Raw genomic sequence first — 27,984 nt, forward strand, 5'->3', positions numbered from 1 at the left:
CTGCGGCCAGCGTACCCATATTGCTTCCCATTAGCCTCGGACCAGGGCGAATACAAAGTGGAGGGCATAGATGCATTGCAGACAGGTTCACATCTGGTTGTAAACCCGTATCTGGGCAGCGGGCATCTACTACAAACAGGGCATCTCCCTGTCCTCCTCCACTCCAGCGTGATACCCCCCTACCCCTGGGATCTTTAAAAATCTGCCTCTGTCAGGGGCGTACACCCACAAAGTGTAGCTCTCCACGTAATGCAGTGCGAAGCCCCAAGAAGCGCTGCATTTCGTCATCTCGGCCCCCTGCCCCAATGCCTAGTGGGCTGTCAAACTGCGCTGTCCTAAATGTCAAACTCTTGGAGGAGGTGACCTGTCCCCCGGGCCCCAGGCCGCGCGCGTTGCCTATACTGCAGCGCGCGACACCCCACAAGCGCGCGTTCTCTCCCCTCCCGGTGGCAACAGGGCTTTCCGCGGGGCCGCGCCAGACTTTTCGAGACCGTCAATTGGTCGTAGTCCCGGCCACCCGGCAGCCAATCAAGAAGGGGAAAGGTGACATCACTGGTTCTCCTCCCCTCCCCCAATCCAAACTTCCCTACTCCGTCTACCGGCAGCAACAACCACGTGGGGGAGGGGTAAGAGAGTAGAACCGGTGAGGTCATTGCACCGCCCCGGCCGCTGCTGATTGGCTGCGGGGCTCGCGGGTGGCGGTTGGCTGCTCCTTGCACCTCCCCCTCGTGCCGCTACCGCTGCCACTGAGAGGAGCCACCGGCGACGCCAGAGCCAGGAATACGGGTGAGTCGGGGCCCTGGGTCTAAGATACTCCTGGCGTCCAGTGAGACTCACGACGAACTGCCCTTTTCGACTTTTTCTCCTCGCCGGGTTTCTTTGGTGCTCCAAGCACTCTGTCACATGGGAGTTGTAGTCTGCCTTGTACTGTCGGCTATGGGCCGAAGACGTGAGAAGACTACGATTCCCAGCAGGAACTGCGACTAGCCGGTCAACAAACGTTCGGGCCACGCCTTCTACCTCCGTTCATTGGACAACCTGTCCCTTAGCCCCTCCTCCTTTCATTTCATTGGCTACTGTCCCTCACAGAGGCTGGGTTCCGGCCTAGGCTGCATGGCGACTGGGTACTGTATTTGTCATTTGGAACTAAGACGGCCTGCAATTGGACACGGCTGGTGTCCTTCACTTGTTGTAGGGTAGGGCCCTAGGCAGATCAGGCAGTCGTAGGCTCAGGTTGGTGTCGGTCCCGGAGGGAGGCCGGTCTTGGACTTTGGCCCCGCCCCCTAGCGGTGCCCGATGGGCCCAATTGGTCGCCGCGAGCGTCGCTCGTCGTCGAGAGGCGGAGCCGACCAGTCTGCGGATATCTATTGGTCTAGGCTGGCGCCGGTCAGCGGGGTTGTGATCGCTGATTGGCTGGCTGCTCCAGCTGTTGCAGGTCCATTCACCATTTTGTGTGTTGGAGTAAAAAAAAAAGGGAGAATCGAGAGGGAGAGCCGGAGGGGGGGCGGGGAGGGACCGGACCGGACCGAGCCGGGGCCACGGCCCCCCGCCCCGAAACCCCGCCGAGCCCAAGGTGAGGGGCGGGGCCAGGGTTGACACAGGAAAGGGGGGTCCGGGGGGCTGGGGGCCGAGAGGGGACAGGTGGCAGGGACGGGGAGGGGGTACAGGGGGAAAGGGGTGGGCGGAATGGTGGGAAGGGAGGAGGGAGTGGAGGAAGTGGTGGGGGTTTGACAGAAAAAGGGTAACTGGGGGAGGGGGTGGTGGGCAAAGAAGGGTAACAGGAATGGAGGGGTGACAGGACTAGATCAGGGTGACAGGGAGAGGGAGGGGACAGAGTTGGAGAGTGTGACAAGGAGAGGTGATGGGGAGACAAGGTGACAGGTCCGGAGATGGCTGACAGGAGAGTGACTGGGAGGAATAGGTGACAGAGATAAATGGGGGTGACAAGGAGGGGTGACAGGAGGGGGCCTAGGGCATTTTAACAGAGAGGTAGAGATAGAGGTAGTGACAGGATGGGAGAGAGAGTGTCAGAGAAGCTGGTGCCAGGAGGGCTAATGGGAACAGAGGGTATGAGACCCCAAAGAGCCAGGGCCTGGGCTGGCCTGGGCTCCGGGAGTTACTACTCAGATCTGAGGAAGGTGAGGGCCCCCGGGGCTTGGGTGGGAGTTATTCAGACAGGGTGGACAGGAAGAGAGTAGGCCCTAGGGGAAAGAAAGCAGCTCTGGGGCGAAGAGAGGCTGGGCCAGGCAGCAAGGTCTAGGGGGGCCAGGCGGCATAGTTGTAGGCCCTGGGTGGGGTATGCAAAGGTTTGTGTTTGGAAAAAACTGGAGCCAGATCTCAGTGCCCAACATGGTAGTCTAGTGGGTCAGTGGGTATTAGGTGGTGATGGCTGCCCAACTTCTGGGCATTTGGGTACCAGCCCCGGGACGCCCTCCAGGCTCTGCCTGTGAGGACCCCAGGATTGGCCCAAGAAAGGGCAGGCCTGGGACTCCAGGGTCCACAGGAGGAGCAGGCCCCTAGTGAGAGAGCATGAGGTCAAGGGTCCCCCAGTAGCTGGAAGACTGAGTCGGGGTTGCCTCTCATTGTGTTTGGCTTATGGTTCTGGGCCCCCCAACCCTCCTAGAGGCCTCTGTTTTGGCCTCTCAGGTTCTCTTAGTCACTTCAGAGTAAAGTTTTTTCCCCTTTTCTTTTCTCAGGGCAGCTCGAAAGGGGGCGGGCAGTAATGACTGTTCAGGAAGTGGGTGAGGTTGGCCTGTTGGGCTTGTCCTGCTTTCTTTGACCTTATCCCACCTATCCCCACTTGGAGTTGGAGGGCATATTTGGGGGCCTGCGGGGGGCTAGCCGACTCAGCCACCCTGCCAGAGCCAGCCCAGCCAGGGCGGGGATGCATGCAGGCAAGAAGAGGGGGGCTGGGCTTGCGGGTATCACGCTGGGTGCTGTGGGGGGAGGAGCAGGCTCCCATCCAGTGGGACAGAGAAACCCTGGGGTGTAGCTCTGTGTCCCACTGTGTGATGACGTGTGCGTGCTTCTGTGCGTGTGTGTTTGTGCGCGTGCGTGTGCTCATGCACGGCCCCGTGGCAGTGCTGGGTATGAGCTCTTGCCCCAGACATGCCCCTGCCTGCTCCCTGCCAGGATCTGGGGAGATGGCTGTACCTGGCAGCCCTAGGGTGCAGAGCAGAGTGGGCAGCCGTCCCTCGGGACTCTCAGCTGCCCACTTCTTCCCACAGTGCCTGGCCATGCCAGGCCGCCCAGAGGGGCAGAGGGAGGGTGGGGGGGTGGAGAAAGGCTCATATCACAGCTCAGTCACCACCCTTTTTGTGACTTGGTACTTGTGCATGTGTGTGTGTGTCTGAGTGCATGTACTCTGCATGGTGACAGTGCGAGTAAATGTGCCCTCTGGATCATGTGACAGGCAGCACACTGAAATGGTCAGGAGCACGGACTCTGGAGCCAGAGAGCCTGGGTTCAGACCCTAGCACTGCTGTTTCCCACCTGGATGATCTTGGACAAGTTGCCTCATCTTTTTGTGGCTCAGTTTCCTCAGGTGTGAAATGAGGCCGATAGTAGCACCTGTTTTTAGGGCTGTTGTGAGGATGAAATGGGTTAATAAAGGCAAGCTTAGCATGGAGCTCAGGACACAGGGAGTGCTCCATAGGTGTGAACTGTTAGTGCTTTTGATGTCCCCTTGGAGCGTTCAGAGCATGTGCTCTGTGTCCTTTGCAGAGCCAGCAGGTGTCTGTTCCCCAAGGAGCCAGAGTGTGTATACTCAGGAGACTCAGGTGCTCACCTGTGCCTGATGCTGACTGAGGCATCACATGAGTTGACAGCAGCCAGAGAGGAGGCCTTGGGGATGGTGGGATGGAGACAGTAGAACCGGCAAGTGGGAACTCTTAGGGTACACTGGCTCTGGGGGGGGTTCCTGAGTTGCTCCGCGTAATCCTCTGCTCTCCCACCCTGCAGGTGGACAAAAATGAAGCCAATGAAGAAGGCATGCACTGGCCTTTCAGGTCCTGGCAGTGGCAGCAAGTCCCCCCCAGCCACCAGGGCCAAGGCTCTGAGGCGGCGAGGGGCTGGGGAGGGTGACAAGCCAGAGGAGGAGGACGACGAGGCACAGCAGCCGCAACCACAGCCGGGGCCCGAAGAGGCTGAGGAAGGGGAGGAGGAGGAGGCTGAGCGGGGCCCTGGGGCTGAAGGTCCTCCACTGGAGCTGCACCCTGGCGACCCGGCTCCAGGCCCAGCAGAGGACCCCAAAGGGGATGGGGAGGCAGGCCGCTGGGAGCCCTCACTTAGCCGCAAGACAGCCACGTTCAAGTCTCGAGCACCCAAGAAGAAGTATGTGGAGGAGCACGGAGCTGGCAGCAGTGGGGTGGCTGGGGCCCCTGAAGAGCGGGTGCGGACCCCTGAGGAGGCCAGTGGCCTGGGGGTGCCTCCACGGCCACCCACCTCCACTCGTTCCTCCTCCACTGACACAGCCAGCGAGCACTCAGCGGACCTGGAGGATGAGCCGGCTGAGGCTTGTGGTCCAGGCCCTTGGCCCCCTGGCAGCACCAGTGGCAGCTATGACCTGCGGCAGCTGCGGTCCCAGCGGGTGCTGGCTCGGCGTGGTGACGGCCTCTTCCTGCCGGCTGTGGTGCGCCAGGTGCGCCGAAGCCAGGACCTGGGTGTGCAGTTCCCTGGTGACCGAGCCCTGACTTTCTATGAGGGGGTGCCAGGCGCTGGTGTGGATGTAGTTTTGGATGCCACACCCCCACCAGGTGCCCTGGTGGTGGGCACAGCTGTCTGTACCTGTGTGGAGCCCGGCGTGGCTGCCTACCGGGAAGGTGTGGTGGTGGAGGTGGCCACCAAGCCAGCTGCCTACAAAGTCCGTCTCAGCCCTGGCCCCAGCTCCCAGCCAGGCCCACCAGGCAGCCTCCCGCAGCCCCCACAGCCACTGCACCGTGAGCCAGAGGAGGCTGTGTGGGTGGCCCGCTCCAGCCTACGCCTGCTGCGCCCCCCCTGGGAACCTGAGACCATGCTGAGGAAGCCCCCTACAGGCCCTGAGGAAGAGCAGGCAGAGCCTGGGGCCACCCTGCCACCCTGCCCTGCTGCCCTGGACCCCAAACAGCCCGAGGACGCTGAGGTCTCTAAGATCAGCTTTGGTGGCAACCTGGGTACTCACTGTGAGGAGGGCGAGGAGAAGCACCCTCCAGCCCTGGGTACCCCAGCCCTGCTCCCACTACCCCCACCCCAGCTCCTGTCACCGCCACCCAAGTCTCCAGCCTTTGTGGGCCCCGGCCGCCCTGGCGAGCAGCCCTCGCCCTGCCAGGAGGGGAGCCAGGGCGGCAGCCGCAGCAGCAGCGTGGCCTCCCTGGAAAAGGGGACAGCACCGGCAGCCCGGGCCCGCACGCCACTGACAGCCGCCCAGCAGAAGTACAAGAAGGGCGATGTGGTCTGCACACCCAGCGGAATACGAAAGAAGTTCAACGGCAAGCAGTGGCGTCGGCTGTGCTCACGAGATGGCTGCATGAAGGAGTCACAGCGGCGAGGCTACTGCTCACGCCACCTGTCCATGCGAACCAAAGAGATGGAAGGCCTGGCAGACAGTGGGCCTGGGGGGGCGGGCCGGCCCGCGGCCGTGGCAGCCCGTGAGGGCAGCACGGAGTTTGACTGGGGTGATGAGACGTCGAGGGACAGTGAGGCCAGCAGTGTGGCTGCTCGTGGAGACTCACGGCCACGCCTGGTGGCCCCTGCTGACTTGTCACGCTTTGAGTTTGACGAGTGTGAGGCGGCCGTGATGCTGGTGTCGCTGGGCAGCTCGCGCTCAGGCACGCCCTCCTTCTCACCCGTCTCTACTCAATCGCCCTTCTCGCCAGCCCCGTCACCCTCACCCTCGCCACTCTTCGGCTTCCGACCTGCCAACTTCAGCCCCATCAATGCCTCGCCAGTCATCCAGCGCACTGCAGTCCGCAGTCGCCACCTGAGTGCCAGCACCCCTAAGGCAGGCGTGCTGACGCCACCAGACCTGGGCCCCCACCCACCGCCACCTGCCCCCCGAGAGCGCCACTCCTCTGGAATCCTACCCACCTTCCAGACCAACCTGACCTTCACCGTGCCCATCAGCCCTGGGCGACGGAAGACAGAGCTGTTGCCGCATCCAGGGGCCTTGGGGGCCCCTGGCGCAGGGGGTGGAGGAGCCGCCCCAGACTTTCCCAAGAGTGACAGCTTAGACTCTGGTGTGGACTCAGTGTCCCACACACCTACACCCTCCACGCCGGCTGGCTTCCGGGCCGTGTCCCCTGCTGTGCCCTTCTCTCGCTCCCGCCAGCCCTCACCATTGCTGCTGTTGCCACCCCCTGCCGGCCTGACCTCGGATCCGGGGCCCTCTGTGCGCAGGGTGCCTGCTGTGCAGCGGGACTCACCTGTTATTGTCCGCAACCCTGATGTGCCACTGCCCTCCAAATTCCCTGGGGAGGTGGGCACTGCTGGTGAGGTGCGGGCTGGGGGACCTGGGCGGGGCTGCCGCGAAACCCCAGTGCCCTCTGGGATGGCCAGTGGGAAGCCTGGCCTGCCCCCACCTCTGCCAGCCCCCGTGCCCATCACCGTGCCTCCAGCTGCACCAACTGCCGTGGCCCAGCCGATGCCCACCTTTGGCCTGGCTTCTTCACCCTTTCAGCCTGTGGCCTTCCACCCCTCACCTGCTGCCCTGTTGCCCGTTTTGGTGCCCAGCAGCTATACCAGCCACCCTGCCCCCAAGAAGGAAGTCATCATGGGCCGGCCTGGAACAGGTAAGAGGTGGAAGTGGATGGGCTGCGCCAGGCTCACCTCGTAGAGGGCCTCTTGCAAGCTGAACTCTTGAGAGGTGAGCTCCTCACCTTGGGAGGGCTTCAAGGGGAGGCCGGCCTCCTCTCTGCACAGATGTTGCAGTTGGAATTCACATGTCAGGAAAGGGATTGGACTTTTAAGGCTCAAGGCACCGTTTCCAGAGGCCTCCTGTCAGAGAACGTGGTCTCAAGAGGTCTATCAGTCAGCAAACCTTTCTTGAGTGCAGACTAAGTCAGGTCTCCATGGAGCTGATGGGATAAGAGAATGATAATTGTGGCAACAGCTTCCATGTCTTGGGGGACTGGGTGAGGGCATTGCCATGGTAAGCACTGCATGTAGGTGAGCTTGCCAAATTTTCACATCCACCTCATAGAGCACTTACCACCTGTTCTAAAGACCCTTTTCAAATATTAGCTCATTTTATCTTCATAACCACCCTAACAGGAAAGTGCTGTGATTATGCTTCTTTAGAGGAAACTAAGGCCAGGGTCATAATTTGTCCAGGGTTACATGGCTAGTAAATCCTGGAGCAGCCCTCAAACCCAGGCAGGCTGGCCCGTGACCACGTGGTCATAGTGCTGGATTACAGATGGGCAGATGGAGGCTCTAACAGGTCCTTCCCAGGAGGTGGCAGGACCAGGACTGGAGCCCTCATCTTTACCACTGTGTCCAGTAAACATCACAGGCACAGCCATGGAAGGCAGCGGGGGTGTGCTGGGCACTTCTCCAGGTGTGAATCTAGCCTGGCTGCCCTGAGGACAGGGCGTGTAAGCCAGGAGTTGAAGGATGAGTGGGAACCTGCAACCGTGGGGTGGAAGAGCCTCCTGGGAGGAGGGCAATGGGACAGCCCCGAGGCCGGAAGGAGCACAGCCTAGGAGGGGAAGAGGGAAGGCCAGGGTGGCTGGAGAGCTGAGGCTGGGGGTGGAAGAGTAGCATTTCTGAGATGGTGCTGAACAGCCACGGACCCAGGCTAGGCTGGGCCTTGTAGGAGCAACACAGAGAGGGTGACAGACCTGTCGGAAGCTCCTTCCTAGCATTTCTTTCTTATTTGTTTATTTATGTATGTATTTTTTTATTTTTATAGAGATGGGGTCTCGCTGTATTGCTCAGGCTGGTCTCGAATTCCTGGGCTCAAGCAGTCTTCCTGTCTTGGCCTCCCAAAATGCTGGGATTACAGGTGTGAGCCACTGCACCTGGCCTTATTTATTTTTATTTATTTAGTAATCTACTGTTGATTCAGGGCCTGGCCCTGTGCTGTGCCTGGCCCTGTGCTGGATGGTGCTGAGGACACAGCCCTACTTACACAGGGCTCACAGCCTCTGGAAAAAACAGACCCCTCCCTAGACACTAACAGTCTGGGGTGGTCAGAGATGGGGTGGAGGAAGCCAGGAGGCCGTGGGAGCCCAGAGAAGATGCCTGTCCAGCCTGAGAAGTCAGGGAAGGCTTCTTGGAAGAAGGGCCAGATGCCTATGAACTGAAACCTGAAGGGTGTGCAGATGTGAGCCCGTCAGGGTAGGCAGGAAGGATCTTCAGGCAGAGGAAAGAGTTTGTGCAAAGGCCTTAAGGCAAAAGCAGATATTTGTAAGATGTTGAATCTGGAAAGTCAAAGGCTCTAGATGGCAGGTGAGTGTTGGGGATGTGTGGCTGGATTGGTGAGCAAGGGTCAGATCAGAGAGGACCCTTAAGTAAGATCATTATGAACTGTATCCTGAGGGTACTAGGGAGCCACGGAAGGTTTTGAGCAGATTCAACCACTGCTGCACCATAGAGGGTGTGTTTGAGTCTCTGAGGCCAGAAGCAGGGAGACCAGGGAGGAAGGAGGCTGGGTGTGGATGTGGGTAGGAGCCACTGTGGCTTGGGCTTGGGGCAAGAGCCCTTTCAGGAAGGAGCACTGGCCTGGCCCTGCCCTTTTGGGGCTCCAGCCCAGGCCAGTCCCGAGGGACAGGGCACAGGGACACGGGTTATGCCTGCCCCTGATGTTCATATACAGAACTGAGGCTGTGAGCTGTGTGTTTCACCCTGACACCAACATTTTTTACATTTGTTGTTATAGGTGGTACAAGCAAAATTTCACGGCAGGGATTTCTGTCCTTAGGCAATGAAGAAACTAAATCAGAGGGTCTCTAACCACTCCCCTACCCTTCACCCCCCCATATGCCCACAACCCCCAACACGGCCCCTACAGCATTGTCTCATGTGGCCACTCCTGCTGTGTGGGGAGGAATGGCTCTGGTGCAGGGGATGCTGAGGCTTACCAGAGTAGGCCCAGCAGGGCTCTTGTTACCATTTTCCAGATGAGGAAAAGTGAGGCCCTGACAAATGGAGAGTCTTGATTGAGGCTAGCCAGCCAGTGAGGGGCAGGATGAGAGCCTTGAGTCATCTCCCAACCTCTAGACTGTGGGACTCTCACTACCAAAAGTGGCAGTAATAATAACTCACCGAGCAGCACTGGTGATGCACGTGCCTGGCACACTTCAATGAGTCCTGCTGAGCCTTTACTCCCTGAATCCTCACAATGCCCCAGGCTAGTACCATGATTATTAGTTCCATTGGACAGAGGAGGAAACCATAGCCTGAAAGGCTAAGTGACTTGCCCGGGTCCTCCAGCTAGGAAGAGAGAGAGCCAGGATTTTGAGACAGAGTCTGGCTCTGTCACCCAGGCTGCAGTGCAGTAGCACAATCTTGGTTCATTGCAACCTCTGCCTCCTGGGTTCCAGCGATTCTCCCGCCTCAGCCTCCCGAGTAGCTGGGATTACAGGAGTGTGCCACCAAGCCCGGCTAATTTTTGTATTTTTAGTAGAGCCGAGGTTTCACCATGTTGGCCAGGCTGGTCTTCAACTCCTGACTTCAGGTGGTCCTCCTACCTTGGCCTCCCAAAGTGCTGGGATTACAGGCTTGAGTCACCACACCCAGCTGTCAAGAGCCAGGATTTGAACTCAGACTGTGCGGCTCCAGATCCCAGGCCCTTAAGCACTTTCAATAATAACAATGATAACAATAATACCTACTCTACTGAGCGAAGACTGTGTGCCTAACCCCAGGCTTGGGGCCGTTTCATCAGCTCCGCCTGATGCTGTGAAGTAGATTGCCAGGCCTGTTGTCCAGGGGTAGACTGAGGATCAGAGAAGGGAGGCCCCTTGCTGGGGGCCACCTGGTTGTCATAACTTGTCCAGTGCCTATCCTGGCAGTTCTGAGGAGCGCCTCCCTAACAACACCCATGCTGAGGTATCCAGGCTGCCTTCAGGTTCCTGAACAGCCGGCCCTTTCATTCTTCTCCCAGAGGCCTCCCTAAGCCCTTGGGAGGTAGGCAGCTTGGAGCCTTCTCCCCATGGGGCCCAGATAGGGCAGACTGTGTTCAGTGGTATAGTGAGGTTGCAGGCCTGGTCCCTTCTGCTGGCCCATGCCAGGGCCTGACCCTCCATCAGAGGGCAGCAGGTGTGAGGGGGCGGCCCAGGGCAGCCTGCCTGCTCCTGCCCCCAGCCAGGCATTTGCTTCCGCTGGGGGACTTGCTGGGGCAGGCGGCTGGCATTCTCTACATTCTGTGCATGGCATGGCCAACCAGCTGCCGTTGCCACCTCCCTCTGAATCTTCCCGCCTGCTCCCCGGGAGAGGATCCCGCCCCAGGGCCTGCAGCCCCAGTCCAGGAGGCCAGATGTCTCAGCCCCATTCCTGGTATGGCCTCCCTCCCAGCTCCCAGCTTCCTGCCTGGCTTCCCCTTGTTGACAGGCATTGCTCCTTCTCCTGGGCCTCTGTCTGGCGGTCTGGCTCTGTCTGTCTGTCTTATCCTTGGCTTCCTATATCTCTCTGGTCTCTTATTTCTAGGTCTATACGTGTGTCTCTCTTTGGACTTCTGTCTGTCTGACTCTTCTTTGAGTCTGGGGGCTCCCTATGCCTTCCTGGGTTTGTCCCTCTCTGGACTTCAGTCCTTGTCTGAGCTTTCAGCCCACCCTCTTTCTGTTTTGGCTGCCAGCTGGCATCCTGTGTCTCTGAGCCAGCCTTGGCCTCTCTTTGGCCCTCCTACTCCCGCTCTTTAGATGGACTTGCTGCCCCCATGCCAGCCTCCCAGCCCCACCCTGTGCATATCAGGTGTTCTGTTCTTTTAAGACAGTGGCCAGTTGCCAAGCACCAGGTCTCCTACTTCCTTCTTGGGGAGTGTTGGGAGGTTGTCCAGGCAAGGGAGCCCCCTCATGCTCTTTGACAAATTAACTGCCTACTACTGTCCCTGAAATCTGCTGAGAAGTGCTGAGATCCATCCTGCAGACCCATCCACCATCCAAGCACCTGTTCTCAAGACAGGCAGGAAAGCGGGGGCTGTATGGACCAAGCTAGGAGATCCGGCTGTAGGGGGCGGCAGGAAAGAAGCTTCAGTGCCCACCCACCTGCCAGAGGGCATGACCCAGGTCATCCTACCTCCCCCGTTACCCCTTGCCTTTCATTTGATGCCAGCTTCATTGAAACGAGTCCCAGATATAGTGCACCCCAATGGGTAGGGCCTCAGAGACGAGGCAGTACCCACCAACTATGCTTGGACAGGTGGGGAAAAAGAGGGGCCAAAGGGGTTAAGCCTGGGTCTCCTGACTCCCCAGATACAGGTACTGCCCACCATAATTTCCATTTTGTTTCAGACAGTGAACCCTATCTCCACCAGCAGGAGCCAGCTCCCTCCTCATCCCTCTGCCAGGCCCAGGGCTGAGCAGTCCTGGGGCAAGTGGGTGAGGAAGGCAGATGTGGATGCAGGCACAGGCAAGGATGAACCCAGGGAGGTACTGAGTCTGGGGAAGCCAGGGGGCAGGGACAACTCAGTGGTTCATGGGGGCTGATAAGGGAGGATCAGGTAGGTTTCTCATTGGAGGTGACATTTGAGCTGAAGTATGAGGAATGAGTAGACTTCAGAATAGTCAAAGAAAGGAAAAGGCAATTCCACCTGAAACAGCTGCATGAACAAAGACCAGGAGGAGTGAAAGTGCATGAACTCCGAGTGGCTAGTTGAGGCTGGAGCTGACACCAGAGTCCAGGCTTAGCAGAAGGGTGCCGTGGACGACAGGCCCAGCTTGAATGCCAGGCTGAGAAGCTGGGGCTCTACGCGGGCCAGTAAAGAGCCAAGAAGGCATTTAGAGCAGGGGAGGGAAAATGTTGGATCTAGGTGTCAGACACCCCTGGAGACCGCCCTGGAAAGGCAGGAGTTGGGAAGAAGATGGCTTGGGGAAGAGGAGGAGAGGAGGAAGAGCTTGTGAAGGTGCAGGAGTGAGTCTTGGTAACTGTAGAAGAGACCCCAGCTCCCCCAGCTTAGCAGCCCCCAGCACCAGGAGCTGCGAGGCGTCAGGCTGCCTCCTGGCGGCAGGCGGCGGCGGGACAGCAGGCGCGCGCATGCGCGGCAGAGGGGGTTGGGGGGTACGTCCCGGAGCCCCCGGTGCCCGCGTATTAATGGCACCATTAGTGGCCGGGAGGGAGGCGCATTAGCGGCGGCGACGGCGTCTGGCTCCCATTACCACCGGCGGCAGCGGCTGCACCGCAGGCGGCTGGACCCTAGCCCGCCGCGCCGCCTCCTCCACCCCCACCCTATCCCCTGTTCCCGCTCCCCACGAGGGCCCGGGCAGGGAACTCCCGTCCGCCTATTTCGGCGGAAAAGCTGATTGTGAAGCCAGATAGATTTGGGTTCAAATCCCGGCCGTGCCACCTCGCGGCTGCAAGATGCTATCCCCCCTCTGAGCCTGTTTCTTGCGAAGTAGTCGGGGAAACCGGGTGCTCCGGGGGCTGTGTAGAAGCGGACTGGCACCCAGCGAGGGCCGCGCCCAGCCCCCGCTGGCACCTAGGGGTGTGGGTTCCCGCGCGCCCCTGGGTGCAGACCTCCTGTGTTGGGCCTCCGTCCTTCCCATTGGCTGCCGTCTCGCCCGCTGACCGCTGATTGGCCGAGACCTGCTTCTCCGCCCCTGAGCGATTAACCCCTGCGCGGCCGCGTCCTCGAGCTGGGTGGGGGACCCTCCCTCCCACCGCAGACAGCTCGGGTGCCAGCTGGCCGGCGCCCCGCCGCGGCCCGCGTGGGTGTCAGGCCGGCCGGGCACCCGCCCGCCCTCCCTGCACAAAGCGGCTTTGTGGGGCCTGCCGGGGGTTGGCTAGGGGCCAGGCGGCGAGTGGAAAATCTCGTGAGCGCGGGGAGGGGAGGGGAACGCAGGGCGGCGCCCCCTCCTCTGCTCGGGCCTTGGCGCCTCCCTCAGCCCGCGCCGACCAACCCTCCCAGCCCCAGCGCCTGTACACCCCTTTCCCGCCCCCGCACCTTCCCTTCCCCAAACCCACGTCTCTCAACCCCCCACCCCCGCATCCCACCCATCTCCCAATCCCTGGGGACCATCCCCCACACACTCTCCCCAGTCTCTCTTTTCCTCCTGGTCCCCCTGCCTACCCCAGCCCCACTCACACTGACTCACCCCGGCGCTATTTTTAGCCCCCCATCCTTGCCGAGCCGCGCCAGCCCAATCCTGGGCTCGTTCCCCAGGCAACCCTGGCCGTCGCCGACGCCGCCCGGGGTGGGTGGGTGGGTGTGTATGTGGAAAGCGGGTGAGGGGAGCTGGGGACACCGGGGTGGTGAGCTGAGGCGGGGACCCGGGCCTGGAGAGCAGGGTGGGGAGCCGCAGGCGGCCGGCAGGGGTGCGGTGCCTCGCGGGCTCAATAAATGGGCCCCGTGAGTTTAGAGTGCGCGTCTGCCTGTCCCTCAGTCTGTCAGCATCCCTGGCTGCTCGCCCCAGGCCTCTGGGCAGGCCTCAGCCTGTACCGCCCGCCCGGGTGGCTGTTGATGTCTTCCTCTGGGTTCCCTGTCCCCAGGCCTGGGTGTGGTGGCACAGTGGGGGCTGTTTAGGGGCAGTCCTTCTGTGGAGTTGGTTCGGGGTTGGTGCAGGGGGTGGCTGCCACCACAGTCCTGCTCAGTACCTTTGTCCAACTAGGGAGGCCCTAGTTAGGGTTGGGGATGGCAAGAGAGAGGGAGCTGTCTAGGGATAGGACCTGCTCCCTCTCCTCTGCTCCTAATCCACCCCCACCCAGGGTTCCTCCACCCTGAACAATAGAAGCTAAGTATAGGGCTGGCCCAGCGCCCAGGGCAGGGGGGCCCTTCCCGCCCGGATTCCCGCCCCTCCCTGCCAGGCTAGGCCCCCACTTGGTTGTACCCTGCCCCGGACGGGGCCTCTTCCCATCTCTCCTCCGTGGGCACTGTGTATTCTACCAGATGTGCACCCCTCCCAGATGTGTGGGGCCCTCTTTCCCTCCTGTGCCATGCCTGGCTCTTTTTCTCAACCAACAGAAGTGGGGGATCTGGGGAGCAGAGCTCCTCTGAGCTCTGTCCTTGGACTGCATTGCAGTAGAGAAGGGGTTAACTTGCCAGTAGGTGACTCACTCACCGGTGGGGAGAGGAGGGGGCAGTGGTGGGGGCAGTGGCGGGGAGATAGCGGGCCACATTGATTTCAGCCTCAATTCGTGCCTCACATTGCAGTCCCTGGGGCAGTGAGGTAATGGAGGGTCTGAGTCTGGGGCTGCATAGGAAGGAGGGGGCAGTCACCTAATAGTCCCTCTGGTTGCCCCTCCAGGCTCACAGCCAAGTGTCTGGCCCTGCAGTCTCTGGAGGTCAGAGGGCTACAGACCTTCCCTTCCCTTTTGGGCTCAGGTTACCCAGTTTTTGCCCCCTCTCCATTCCTTCAGCTCTGTCAGTGGATGAGGCAGATTGGGGAAAGGGCTCGTCTGCTCCTGTTGACCATCCAACCTGTGTAAGAGCCCAGTCTTGGTCCATCTGAGCCTGTGCAACCTTTACGTGCCCAAGTGTGTGACCCCAGTCCTGTGCCTTTACTGGGTATGGCTCCAGGGCCCCTCTTGGGTGATCCAGGGCCTCTGGGTCTCTGCCAGATGGGCTCCACATCCTTGCCTGTGTCTTTGTGTGCGCCCCCCTCACCTTTCTGTGGTCCACGTGGCTCTGTATCATTGTCTAACTATATTCCCCAGTCTCTGTTTGGAGTTCCCTCCCTGGGTCCACCCTGAGGTTAAGCCTTGAGTAATGGAAACAGCACTTGAGTTAGAGCTCTGGGCTGGTACATCTTGACTGCATGATCTTGCCACAGTTTATTCAATCTCTGAGGCTCATTTTCTCACCTGAACAATGGGTGTAATAAAGCATACCTCCCTAGGTGGCTGTGAGGATTCAATGAACCAGATAATACATACAAGCTCCCAGCACACAGCAGCCCCAGTAAGTGTTAGTTTCCTTTCTTCCTGGCCCTTTTTTTCTGGGAGGGGGGGCGGGGTTAGTGGGTGGCTGGCAGAGTAGTGTGGTGGGGCCAGCCATGGTGTGCTCTGTGGTTCCCTGCCTTATGCTGCTAGACAGAGGGTCCAGAGTGGCCAATGAGTGTCAGGGTGGGTGGCTGAATGATGGCGGTGGCCACTGAGCTCTGTATACCTGATGTGCCTGGGTACTGAAGCAGGTATCGCCCATTAGGGTAGGATTATATAGAGGGTGGGGTCGGTATGATGGTGTCTGTGAGAGCTGAGTGTGCACTGGGGATAGGAGGCGCTTTGTGAGTGCTAGGAAGGCTGTGTGTGTGACGGAGGAGTGTGTGGTTGTGTGGGAGGGGTGTGGAGTGTGTGTAGTGGACAAGCAGGGCTATGCTGAGTTCCTCCTGTTTGACATGTTGTCTGTTTGCATGATTCATGTGGGCTGGTGGGGGTGTGATGAGGATGCGGGTTGGCGAGGCATGTGTGACAGGGCATGGATGAGATGCGTGATGTGAACAGGATGGGTGAATGCACGATGGTGGGTGGGGAGCGATGGACCGTGAGCGTGTGAGGTTGTACATCTGTGTGAGCAGGTATGTGAGGTGTGACAGTGTGGGTGTAAGACAGAGGGCATATGTGCCCGTGGGGTGTGTAGGAGATAATGGGTGTGGCACGAAAGTGTGTCTGTGTATGTCTGTGAGGAGTGTGAGTGTGAGTAGGTGAGGGCTCAGGATGCCTCGCCCAGCCCTACGCGCAGTTTGTCTGCCCAGCGGGGCCAGGCGCGCCCAGGCGGGTGTGCGGGAGGCGGGCCGAGCCGCGCGTGAGCGTGTTCCTCGCGCGGACTGGACACACAACAGCAACACGCACAACCCAGAGACCTCCGCAGCGCGGCGCCCCGAACCGCCCCCCTGGCTCGGTGCCTTTACTGCAGTGCGCCCTCCCTGCCACCCTCCTACCGCGGCCCCGCCCCCGGCCGGCTCGGGGCCAACCGGAGCCCGCCCCGCCCTGCCCTTATTTGCATATGACTGACGTTCCCCCGGGGCGGCCAATGGGGGCGGGCGCGGCGGGGCCTGACCCGCGCGCGGCGGCGGCAGCCAATGGGCTCACGCGCGGGGGGCCGGGCTTGCGCGGAAGGCCGCGGGGGAAGCGGGGAAGGGGCGGGGGGAGGCGCGGCGGGGGGAGGGGAGCGCGTAGTAGTGGCGGGGCGGGGAGGCGGCGGTGGTTCGGCGCGGGGCTCGCTCGGAGCGCACGGACGCACGCACGCTGGTCCATCTGCCCGCCCGGGGCCGGAGGTCGACCCGGCGCTGAGCCTCGGGCCCGGGGCCCGGAAAGGCGGGGCGGCGGCGCCGGCAGCCGGGACGCGCGGGGCCAGAGCCGTTACCCGCCGGAGCTGCGAGGGAGGGAGGGAGCGAGAGAGCCAGCGAGCGGGGAAGGGAGGGGGCCGCCCCCGCGCACGCGCGCCGCGCCCCGCCCCGCCTGCCCCGCCTGCCCCGCCCGCCAGACTCCGCGAGGGAGGAGGGAGAGGGAGGGGGCGGTGCCGATGGCCCCCGTGCCGCGCGCCCCGTGACGGCCCCCGCGCGCGCCGGGGGGCGGGGCGGGGCCGGTGCGCGCTGACCTCCCCCGCCCCCCGGGCGGCGGGAGGCAGGCGGCGCTGTGCGCAGGCGCGCCCGGCGGAGACCCCCGCGTGGGGCGGCCGGAGGGGGGCGGCGGGGGGGGGGGCATGCGGCGACGGCCTCCCGCTCCCCCCGGGCCCAAGCGGCGACGGCCGAGGAGCGGGCTGCGGGCGGAGCGGCGTCGGCCGCTGAGGAGGTGCGAGCCCCTGCCGGGTCCCCCCTGCGCCGGACCATGTATTCGGCCCACAGGCCCCTGATGCCCGCGTCCAGCGCGGCCTCCCGTGGCCTCGGCATGTTCGGTCAGTAGCGCCTGGGCCCTGGGACTGCAGGGGTCAAGGTGTCGGGGTGCTAAGTGCGGAGTAACGGTGGTGGGGGTATAGTAGGGGAGAGAACAGTAGAGGCAGAGTAAAGGGATGACGGGGAAAGTTACGGAGCTCGGCCGGGCCGAGTGGTTAGTGATGGCAGGTGGGAGTGTAGCGGAGTGGGGCGTATCTGGGGACAGCTGTGATGTTAAAGTGATGGGATGGCACAGGTCCGCTGTAATAGAAAGGTGAGGGGTGCAGAGTAACTGGCTCTGGAGCATGGGGTAGAATAGGAACAGCACGAGACCTGCTGGTCCTAGGGGAGGAGGCTTGGATTGGGTAGTGGGGCTAAGGAAAGGGCTCAGGAAGCGAGTGAGGCACTGTTAGCTGAGATCAGAGTGACAGGCTGCAGTGTGTGTGGTGTAGTTTGCAGAGAGCGCGACACCTAAGAACCTGGAGGGTTGTGCACTGGGGAGGGGTTCAGGAGGGAGCAGGACCAAAGGACTGCCCTCCATTGTCTGCTGGGTCCCTTTTCCCCACCCCCCAGAAAAGAGGAGGCCTTGATGGGAAAGATGTTTGCAAAGAGAGGCACAGGTCTAAGTCCCTGGAGGTTTTTATATGGGGTTGGAGAGCCCAGCGGGTTTTCAGGGGTAAGGGACAGGGTCATCGTAGTCTTGAGTGCTCTTCAGTGCTGTCTTCGTGATCCCAGTCCCTTGTTTCCTGAGGTCTACTGTTTCCTTTGTCAGCCCCTCACAGAATCAGGTCTCGAGGCCAGTGCCTCGCACAGAGCTCCCCACTGTCCAGGCTTCTGAAGGCATGGGGAGGTCACCTCAGGTCAGGTTGATCTGGATCAAGGGAAGGCCTGGAATGATGGAGAGCAGGGCTAGGGCGGTTCCCTCCTCCCTTCATCTTCCCCGAGCAGGGGCCTCTTTCCTCTGCTGGTTGCACTTCCCCCAGGGAGCCAGGCAGTGCGAGGGGAAGCCCACTGGTATCCTAGGCCCACCCCAAAAGTCCAACCAGGGGTAGGTCCCAGCCTAGGGCTTGCTCTTCCACCACCCACCTCTTGGGGCTGAAGGTTGGACCCCTGGGACCAGCCTCTTGGTGAGGAAGCATCTTCTTGTGCATATCCTCAAGGAAACACCTGGCACTTGTGCCCTCTCTGGGTAGAGACTTGTTACAATTCTCTCTTCTGGCCCATTGTCTGTGGTTTTTCTTCCAAGGAGTTTACCACACCCTCCCCTGTTTTGGGCAAGGGGGCTGGACCCTGGACTACAGATAAGCTGAGGGGCTGATGGGGAAGGGAGGCTGGGAGGCCGATTTCTGGATGGTGCATTGTCTTTGTGGGGGCAAAAGAGAGAGCTGCTGGAGCCACCTGTGCCCAGCCAGGAAGGGCAGGTCTGGCACTCTGTGGTGGGGGAGGAAGGCAAGGAGCAGGACCTCTCCCACACCACAGTTGTAAGAGACCCCACAGCCTGTGCATAGTGAACGGAGAGTTGGAGGGGAGGGGACGTGGGGCCGTATGCCTCAGGAAAGGTAAAGAGAGCATGAGGCCAAGATGAGAGGCTGTGTTGGGTGGCGACTGGGTTGCTGGGAATGTGGCATGACGGGGGTGGGGGTCCCAGCCCGTAGAGGTCTGGGGCCTTGGGAGTGTGGGATGGCAGCCAAGCATGACCTGGTTTGTGGCAGGAGCAAATCGTTCCTCTGGCCTGGTCCCTGGTGGCAGGGCTGGTGGAGATTGGTGGGGGGGAGGAGTGGGGCGTGAGTACTATTTCCCTTCCCCGCTTCTGTTTTCTTTTTTATAAATCTAGAAACCTTTCAGGGAGGAGTTTTTCCTGAGTGACGTTGCATGGACGAGTCCAAGAGGCTCTGGTGTTGGGGGTGGGGGGTAGACAAAAGGGGTGGGGCTACCTCATCTAGGGTGGGGAAGAGCTTGAGTTGGGGTTGGGGCCAGGCTGTCCTGCTGCACAGCTCACCTGGCTCCTTTCCACAGTGTGGACGAATGTGGAACCTCGCTCTGTGGCTGTGTTCCCTTGGCACTCCTTAGTCCCCTTCCTGGCACCCAGCCAGCCTGACCCCTCCGTGCAGCCGAGCGAGGCCCAGCAACCTGCCAGCCACCCAGTGGCCTCCAACCAGAGCAAAGGTGAGGGCTGGGGGGGACTGGGGGGGAGGCAAGGGTGTGGGGTCCAGGTGGCCTAGGAGCCCTCTGATCTACCTCTGTGTCCCCAGAACCTGCTGAGTCGGCAGCTGTTGCTCATGAACGGCCACCAGGTGGGACAGGGAGTGCTGACCCTGGGCGGCCCCCTGGAGCCACATGCCCTGAGAGCCCAGGACCCGGACCCCCACACCCTTTGGGGGTGGTGGAACCTGGTAAGGGTCCGCCTCCCACCACGGAGGAGGAGGCCTCCGGCCCCCCAGGAGAGCCCCGGCTGGACAGTGAGACAGAGAGTGACCATGATGATGCGTGAGTTCCCTGAGGCCTGGGACTTGGGGGTGGGATGGCCAGAGACATGGCCCTCACTGTCCCTGCTGCCCCGCCGCAGCTTCCTCTCCATCATGTCTCCTGAGATCCAGTTGCCTCTACCGCCCGGAAAACGTCGGACCCAGTCCCTCAGTGCCCTACCCAAGGAACGGGACTCATCTTCTGAGAAGGATGGACGCAGCCCCAACAAGGTACTTTATCCCTGCCTGTCCCGTGCTCACCCCGTGGCCACCCACACCTGTCTGCCAGGTCCTAACTGTCCCGCTCTGGGCTGCGTTTAATGCAGCGGGAGAAGGACCACATCCGGCGGCCCATGAATGCCTTCATGATCTTCAGCAAGCGGCACCGGGCCCTGGTCCACCAGCGTCATCCCAACCAGGACAACCGGACCGTCAGCAAGATCCTGGGCGAGTGGTGGTACGCCCTGGGGCCCAAGGAGAAGCAGAAGTACCACGACCTGGCCTTCCAGGTAACGCTGTTGCCTCTTGGCTCCTCCCAGCTTCTTCTGGTGGGGTGGGTGAGTGAAGGGTTGCCCTGCCCTCTCCTGCCAGGTGAAGGAGGCCCACTTCAAGGCCCACCCAGATTGGAAGTGGTGCAACAAGGACCGAAAGAAGTCCAGCTCAGAGGCCAAGCCCACGAGCCTGGGGCTGGCAGGAGGGCACAAGGAGACGCGGGAGCGGAGCATGTCGGAGACGGGCACTGCTGCTGCCCCTGGGGGTTAGTCAGCCCCTTGGCTCTCCCACCCTGCCACCTCCCTCCCCGAGAGCCACCAGCTACCCCCTTGCTTGCTCCTCCCCTGCCCCAGCAGCTCCTCTCTGCTCTATCGCTTTAATTTGGCGACCCTTATCCGTAAAGGAACCGGCAGTTGATTCATGTGACGGAGCCAGGGAGATCCACACAGATACTAAGATTCCCAAACAGCACTCTTATTATCAACTGTTGTTTAACGAGTGTTTACTATGTGCCAGGCACTACAGGGAATATAAGCTGTAGTCTGCAAAACCCCATTCTATTTCTAGAAGAAGAAACTGAGGTTCAGAGAGGCAAAATCACTTGCTTAAAGTCATAAACAAGCAAATGACAGAGCCAGAATGTAAACCCCAGTTCGGCCGGCCCTCAGCACCATAGTTGGAGCCACTGCAGCTCGCAAACACCCCTGATGGGCGGCTGCTTCCACTTATTGAGGGTGTCTGGTGTGCCTGGCGGTGTTCTGGGGCACATTTTTGGAGTGAGCCTATGGGTATGGCAGTTCTGTGAGGTTAGACGGATAGTTGCTATGGATATGCACTTCTATGAGAGTGGGGACACTAGTTACTTCCTCTTTGAGATGAGGGAACCGAGGCTCAGGCCAGCGGTTGGCTAGCCAGCACCACATGAACCTCTCTCCAGGCCTCCTTACTTTCAGGAGGGCTGCTCCCGCAGGGAATGGGCCTGCTGCAACCCCAGAGGGCAGGAATCAGCAGGAAGGAGATGCTGGGCTGGTGGTGGGTGGTGGTTTTTTTTTTTTTCACCAAGTGGCCCAGAAATTCTAGCCTGCTTCTGCCTAGTACCTAGAAATATCTATAGGTTGTTGGGCCAGTCTAGGTGCTGGTGACAGGCTTACTGACTGTCATAGCGCCACCCTCTACTTTACAGTGTCCTCTGAGCTCCTGTCCGTTGCAGCCCAGACACTCCTGAGCTCAGACGCCAAGGCTCCGGGGAGCAGCTCCTGTGGGGCAGAACGGCTACACACAGTTGGGGGACCTGGCTCAGCCCGGCCCCGAGCTTTCTCCCACAGTGGGGTACACAGCCTGGACGGCGGAGAAGTAGACAGTCAGGCGCTACAGGAACTGACGCAGGTTTGGGGTGCAGGCCACCTAGTGAGGGTGGGCAGGGAACCTGTCCAGGGCAGCAGCCCCGCTGAACCCTCTCTGCCACCTATCCTGCAGATGGTGTCTGGCCCTGCATCGTACTCTGGCCCAAAGCCTTCTACCCAGTATGGAGCTCCAGGACCCTTTGCAGCCCCTGGTGAGGGAGGTGCCTTGGCGGCCACCGGGCGGCCCCCGCTGCTGCCCACCCGAGCTTCTCGTTCTCAGCGTGCGGCCAGTGAGGACATGACGAGTGATGAGGAGCGCATGGTCATCTGTGAGGAGGAAGGAGATGATGATGTCATTGGTGAGCATTGCAGGACCCAGAATCTTGCCCAGGACCTAGCAGGCCAAGGCTCAGAGGGTGGGCAGAACTTGGATCCAGGCCCCTAGGCCCCTTTGTTTTCTTTTCCACTTGGTTTATGTTTGCATGTGGCCAGTTCAGGCCCTGCCGAGTAAACCCAGCCCTGCCCTCAGGAAGCCCCCAGCCCTGCAGGAAATCTAGAGGACAGGGGGCGTGACCAGATCTTCAGGTGCAGTGTTAGGGGCTCTTTCCTGCAGGCTCATAGGCTCCTGCACTGGGCATTGGGCACTGGGCATGTGGGCACAGCCCTGGGTTGAGGAGTAGCCTTCCTGGACAGCACTCCCTGCCGGTTTGGAGCAGAGCTGAGATCCAGGCTCCAGACTGTTTCTCCTGGGTCTCCTTGCATCTAGCCCCCTCCCCATACTGTTCCCTCCATTCCCTCAGCTGACGATGGCTTCGGCACCACTGACATTGATCTCAAGTGCAAGGAGCGGGTGACCGACAGCGAGAGTGGGGACAGCTCTGGGGAGGACCCAGAGGGCAACAAGGTGAGGGCTTGGGTCACGGTGCTGTCCCATCACACTCCCTCCTAAGCCATGGGAATGTCTGTTTCTCCCGGGCTTGAGAGAGGGGGAGATTAAGGTCCAGAGAGGGCAAGCTGCTTGCCCCGTGGGGAGTTGGGTCATAGTCAGGATGAATTGAGGCCTTCAGCTGGCAGGGGTGCAGCCCTAGGCTGGCCTGGCTGACAGGCTAGATGGGCATGGCTAGGGGGCTGCTATCGAGGTGTCGGAGTGTCCTGACCTGGGGTGTCTCCCTTCCTTTCATGCAGGGCTTTGGTCGGAAGGTGTTTTCACCTGTGATCCGTTCCTCCTTTACCCACTGCCGCCCCCCACTGGACCCTGAGCCCCCAGGGCCCCCGGATCCTCCTGTAGCCTTTGGCAAAGGCTATGGTTCCGCCCCATCCTCCTCTGCGTCCTCGCCTGCTTCCTCCTCAGCCTCGGCAGCCACCTCCTTCTCACTGGGCTCAGGAACCTTCAAGGCCCAGGAGTCTGGTCAGGGCAGCACAGCGGGCCCCCTACGGCCCCCACCCCCTGGGGCTGGGGGTCCAGCGACACCTTCCAAGGCAACCCGGTTCCTCCAAACGGATCCTGCCACCTTCCGGCGCAAGAGACCTGAAAGTGTGGGTGGCCTGGAGCCACCAGGCCCCTCAGTCATCGCGGCCCCTCCCAGCGGAGGAGGAAACATCCTGCAGACACTGGTGCTGCCCCCAAACAAGGAGGAGCAAGAGGGCGGCGGAGCCAGAGTGCCCTCCGCCCCCGCCCCATCACTGGCCTACGGGGCCCCAGCAGCTCCCCTGTCCCGTCCTGCCGCCACCATGGTCACCAATGTGGTGCGGCCTGTCAGCAGCACTCCTGTGCCCATCGCCTCTAAGCCCTTCCCCACCTCTGGCCGGGCTGAGGCATCTCCAAATGACACAGCAGGTGCCAGGACTGAAATGGGCACTGGGTCTCGGGTGCCTGGGGGCTCCCCGCTGGGTGTCAGCTTAGTGTATTCGGACAAGAAGTCGGCAGCAGCCACCTCACCAGCCCCACACTTGGTGGCTGGACCCCTGCTGGGCACTGTGGGGAAGGCGCCTGCCACTGTCACTAACCTACTGGTGGGCACCCCGGGGTATGGGGCCCCTGCACCCCCTGCTGTCCAGTTCATTGCCCAGGGGGCCCCTGGTGGTGGGACCACTGCGGGCTCAGGAGCAGGTGCTGGGAGTGGCCCCAATGGGCCAGTACCCCTGGGCATCCTGCAACCAGGTGCCCTGGGCAAGGCTGGGGGAATCACCCAGGTACAGTACATCCTGCCCACGCTGCCCCAGCAGCTTCAGGTGGCACCTGCCCCAGCACCAGCCCCTGGGACCAAGGCAGCGGCTCCCAGCGGCCCTGCACCCACCACCAGCATCCGTTTCACCCTCCCACCGGGCACTTCCACCAACGGCAAAGTCCTGGCCGCCACTGCACCCACTCCTGGCATCCCCATCCTGCAGTCTGTACCCTCCGCCCCACCCCCCAAAGGTGAGACCTGGGCCGGGCAGCACTAGGAGAGGGGCCATAGTCCTGTTTGGCTCCCTTGTAACCTTTTCCTTTCTTGCCTTTTAACTTCCAGCCCAGTCAGTTTCTCCCGTGCAGGCCCCGCCCCCGGGTGGCTCAGCCCAGCTGCTGCCTGGGAAGGTCCTAGTGCCTCTGGCCGCCCCTAGCATGTCAGTGCGGGGTGGAGGGGCCGGCCAGCCGCTGCCACTGGTGAGCCCGCCCTTCTCAGTACCTGTGCAGAATGGTGCCCAGCCCCCCAGCAAGGTGAGGGCCTGCCTGTCTCTCTACCTGCTGGATGTTGGCCCCTGTACCCCATCATTTCTTTGTCTTTTTTTCAGTCTTTTCTCCTTCTCCATGTATCTGGTTCTTTGTCTTGCCATCTTCCGTGATGTCTCTGTGCATCCTGACTCAAGTCCTCAGCGTCTGTACCCTCCTCCTTCTCTGTGTCCCCACCTCTCACTGTCATCTTGCCCATCCTGTTCTCACCCCAAGTTCTGTGTTCCTTGCTTTTGCTTAGAGTCCCACTTGAGGTCTTGGTCTTCCCCTGCCCCAGTCTGGGGCCACAGCTAACCCTGGCCTATGGGTGCCCTTCTCCACAGATCATACAGCTGACCCCGGTGCCTGTGAGCACACCCAGCGGCCTGGTGCCGCCCCTGAGCCCAGCCACACTCCCTGGACCCACCTCGCAGCCTCAGAAGGTCCTGTTGCCCTCCTCCACTAGGTAATTGCAGCTGAGCCCATACTCAGAGGCCAGGGAAGGGGTGGGGCGGGGCCGGCTTACCTCACTCCTCCCCATTTCCTCTCCTGCGGCAGAATCACCTATGTGCAGTCAGCGGGCGGGCACGCGCTGCCCCTGGGTACCAGCCCTGCGTCCAGCCAGGCTGGAACAGTCACCTCGTACGGGCCCACGAGCTCTGTAGCTCTAGGCTTCACCTCGCTGGGGCCCAGCGGCCCCGCCTTCGTGCAGCCCCTGCTCTCAGGTGAGGGGCGGCCTGGCAGGCAGTGCTGGGGACCCAGGGTGGGGCTGAGGCAGTCCGGGCCCTAACTTGGTCTCCTGCTTCTCCTTCTCTGTCTTTCAGCAGGCCAAGCCCCACTGCTGGCTCCCGGTCAGGTGGGCGTGTCACCTGTGCCCAGTCCCCAGCTGCCGCCTGCCTGTGCAGCCCCCGGAGGTCCTGTCATAACAGCGTTTTACTCTGGCAGCCCTGCACCCACCTCCTCAGCACCCCTGGCCCAGCCATCCCAGGCCCCCCCAAGCCTGGTCTACACTGTGGCCACCAGCACAACCCCACCTGCAGCCACCATTCTGCCCAAGGGCCCGCCAGCCCCTGCCACTGCCACCCCAGCCCCGACTAGCCCTTTCCCCAGTGCCACAGGTAGGTGTCAGATCAACCCAGAGCAGAGTGAGTTGGGGGACCCAGGGGATGGGCTCCAGTCAGGCCTGGCTCAGCAAACACTTTTCTCCCCACTAGCAGGTTCCATGACCTACAGCTTAGTGGCCCCCAAGGCCCAGCGGCCCAGCCCGAAGGCCCCCCAGAAAGTGAAGGCAGCCATCGCCAGCATTCCCGTGGGGTCCTTTGAGGCAGGTGCCTCTGGGCGGCCTGGCCCTGCACCCCGGCAGCCTCTGGAGCCTGGCCCAGTCCGAGAGCCAACTGCCCCAGAGTCTGAGCTTGAGGGGCAGCCCACACCACCAGCCCCTCCACCCCTGCCAGAGACCTGGACTCCCACGGCCCGGAGCAGCCCCCCACTGCCCCCACCTGCTGAGGAGCGGACCAGCGCCAAGGGCCCTGAGACCATGGTGAGCACCTGCAGGCCGTGGGGCTCCCACTGCCACTTGGCTGTGCCTCTCCATTGACGTCTTTGCTTTTCTGTCCTACTCTTCTTTCCATGCCTGTGTGTTTCTCAGGTTAAAGGGTCCCCTCTGTCCCTTCTGCCTGCCTGTGTTGTCTCCTCTCCCATCTGAGGCCCCTGTCTTGGCCTTCCTGAAGCCGTGTGACAGCCTTCTCAAGGGTCTGCTGGGCGGGCTGAGATCCAACTCTTTGTTTCTGGCCTTTGCCCCAGAGTCTGAGCTCAGTGTTCGCCATCTCCCTGCCCATCTCCACCCCAGGCCAGCAAATTCCCCAGCTCATCTTCAGACTGGCGCGTCCCTGGGCAGGGCCTGGAGAATCGTGGGGAGCCTCCCACTCCTCCCAGCCCGGCCCCAGCTCCAGCCGTAGCTCCTGGTGGCAGCAGCGAGAGCAGCAGTGGGCGGGCAGCTGGGGACACCCCCGAGCGCAAGGAGGCGGCTGGTACTGGCAAGAAGGTGAAGGTGCGGCCCCCGCCCCTGAAGAAGACCTTTGACTCTGTGGACAAGTGAGCATGGGCTGGGGCCTTGGTGGAGCGTGTTAGGGTGGCGGGAGTGGGAGCAGCTGCAGGCTGAGGCGGGGGAGGTGACCCTGCCGGCCCTCCAGCAGGGTCCTGTCAGAAGTGGACTTCGAAGAGCGCTTTGCTGAGCTGCCTGAGTTTCGGCCTGAGGAGGTGCTGCCCTCCCCCACCCTGCAGTCTCTGGCCACCTCACCCCGGGCCATCCTGGGCTCTTACCGCAAGAAGAGGAAGAACTCCACGGGTAGGCGAGCATCGGGCACCCAGGGTCCTTAGGTGGAGGGCAGACTGGGGCTACCTGCACTGAGTCTGCTTCTGTTTGGCCAGACCTGGATTCAGCACCCGAGGACCCCACCTCGCCCAAGCGCAAGATGAGAAGACGCTCCAGCTGCAGCTCGGAGCCCAACACCCCCAAGAGTGCCAAGTGCGAGGGGGACATCTTCACCTTTGACCGTACAGGTGCCGTGGTGGGCAGAACTTTGGGAGCCTGGGGGCCTGCAAAAGGAGTGGGTCTCTGGAAGGCGGTTAGAGAGTGAGAGAGGTAGGGTGGGTCCATCCAGGCTGGGAGGAAGCACAGCCTGTCAGTGGTGGGTTCTGGAGTCTGGCAGGCCCCTAGGTTGCCCTGTGACTGTGGGCAGGACCCCTCTCTGACTCCCCCGTGAAATAGAATGCAGTGAGGGCTTGGGTGGGCACTCAGACGGTGGCAGGAAGGCCCTGCCGCTGCTGCAGCCTTGCCATGCTGCCCGTGCCCTGCACAGGTACAGAAGCCGAGGACGTGCTTGGGGAGCTAGAGTATGACAAGGTGCCATACTCCTCCCTGCGGCGCACCCTGGACCAGCGCCGGGCCCTGGTCATGCAGCTCTTTCAGGACCATGGCTTCTTCCCGTCAGGTGAGCCTGTCTCGGAGTCTTGGGGTCACTCGGGTGGGACTTATCTGTACATCTCATCCTGTGCTCCCCACCGTTTTTCTGTCTCCAGCCCAGGCCACAGCCGCCTTCCAGGCCCGCTATGCAGACATCTTTCCCTCCAAGGTTTGTCTGCAGTTGAAGATCCGTGAGGTGCGCCAGAAGATCATGCAGGCTGCCACTCCCACGGAGCAGCCCCCTGGAGCTGAGGCTCCTCTCCCTGTACCGCCCCCCACTGGCACCGCTGCTGCCCCTGCCCCCACTCCCAGCCCTGCGGGGGGCCCTGACCCCACCTCACCCAGCTCGGACTCTGGCACGGCCCAGGCTGCCCCGCCACTGCCTCCACCCCCAGAGTCGGGGCCTGGACAGCCTGGCTGGGAGGGGGCTCCCCAGCCCTCCCCCCCACCCCCAGGTCCCTCCACAGCTGCCACAGGCAGGTGAGGGACCCCTGAGAAGATCCCAGGACTTATAGTACCCCCTCAGGACATGGACAGTATGTGGGGGCAGGAAGGTTATCTCCTCCCGGGTAAAGCCATTTCGTCCTCTCCAGTTTGGGGCGGAATGAGGCCTGCTCCTCTTGTAAATACCCCCTTCCCTCGAAGCTCCCTCCCGGTGCTGGGGGGCAGCTGAGGGGCTGCAGGGGCAGTCTCCCTCCTCCAAGCCCCTGTACATAACCTGGAGCGTGTGACCTTCAGAGCTTTTCACTTTATGCAAAATGGCTCCTGTGAGGGCTGCAAGCTGGAGGGTGGTGCGGGCCTTGGGCCACAGGGAGGCGCCTGTGGAATAGGGGGAGTTCATGCACCCCTTTTTTCCCCAGAGGGGCTGGACTCAGGTTAGTTTGGGGGTGGGGGCTCCTGCACTTTGCCACAGGCACGGGGAGGGTTTTCTCCTCACCCCCTCTGCCCTCCCAACTTGGGTTGTACTTTCTAAGAAGGTGATTTCCCCCTGCCCTTGCCCCCTTCCCCAGAACAAAACATGTTGATCATGTGCAATATTTCTTACTGTGCCGAGAAGCCGCAATGAGCGAGATTAAAGCTGTTTAACACA

The 27,984-nt window shown here is 61.4% G+C and overlaps 1 protein-coding gene across 11 annotated transcripts; it reads left to right on the forward strand.

The window, feature by feature from the left end:
- The first annotated feature begins 687 nt into the window (after window positions 1-687).
- CIC (capicua transcriptional repressor) lies at window positions 688-27,984 on the forward strand. Of its 11 annotated transcripts, none has more exons than XM_019014708.4 (21): window positions 688-786; window positions 3,961-6,764; window positions 18,957-19,106; window positions 19,193-19,427; window positions 19,507-19,636; window positions 19,732-19,914; window positions 19,997-20,162; window positions 21,081-21,283; window positions 21,374-21,599; window positions 22,041-22,144; window positions 22,426-23,659; window positions 23,751-23,938; window positions 24,274-24,395; window positions 24,488-24,654; window positions 24,754-25,047; window positions 25,144-25,469; window positions 25,779-26,023; window positions 26,122-26,276; window positions 26,360-26,491; window positions 26,791-26,922; window positions 27,011-27,984. In XM_019014708.4, exons 2-21 carry the CDS (start codon window positions 3,971-3,973, stop codon window positions 27,376-27,378), a joined length of 7,554 nt encoding a protein of 2,517 aa, XP_018870253.3. In that variant the 5' UTR covers window positions 688-786; window positions 3,961-3,970; the 3' UTR covers window positions 27,379-27,984. The 11 variants fall into 11 exon arrangements, with proteins under 11 accessions (XP_018870253.3, XP_018870254.3, XP_018870256.3 ...); XM_019014709.4 differs by lacking the exon at window positions 688-786 and adding an exon at window positions 1,433-1,573; XM_019014711.4 differs by lacking the exon at window positions 688-786 and adding an exon at window positions 1,433-1,573 and having other exon boundaries at window positions 26,125-26,276.

Source organism: Gorilla gorilla, chromosome 20 (genome assembly GCF_029281585.2).
Source record: "Gorilla gorilla gorilla isolate KB3781 chromosome 20, NHGRI_mGorGor1-v2.1_pri, whole genome shotgun sequence".
NCBI classification, from domain to species: domain Eukaryota; kingdom Metazoa; phylum Chordata; class Mammalia; order Primates; family Hominidae; genus Gorilla; species Gorilla gorilla.

Excerpts from the sequence above, each read along its gene's own strand:
- CIC (XM_019014708.4), top strand. The coding sequence starts at position 3,971 with ATGAAGCCAATGAAGAAGGCATGCACTGGCCTTTCAGGTCCTGGCAGT. Across the intron at positions 20,163-21,080 it reads CACTGCTGCTGCCCCTGGGG|TGTCCTCTGAGCTCCTGTCC; the intron begins GTTAGTCAGCCC and ends TCTACTTTACAG. Across the intron at positions 24,396-24,487 it reads CTGTTGCCCTCCTCCACTAG|AATCACCTATGTGCAGTCAG; the intron begins GTAATTGCAGCT and ends CTCCTGCGGCAG.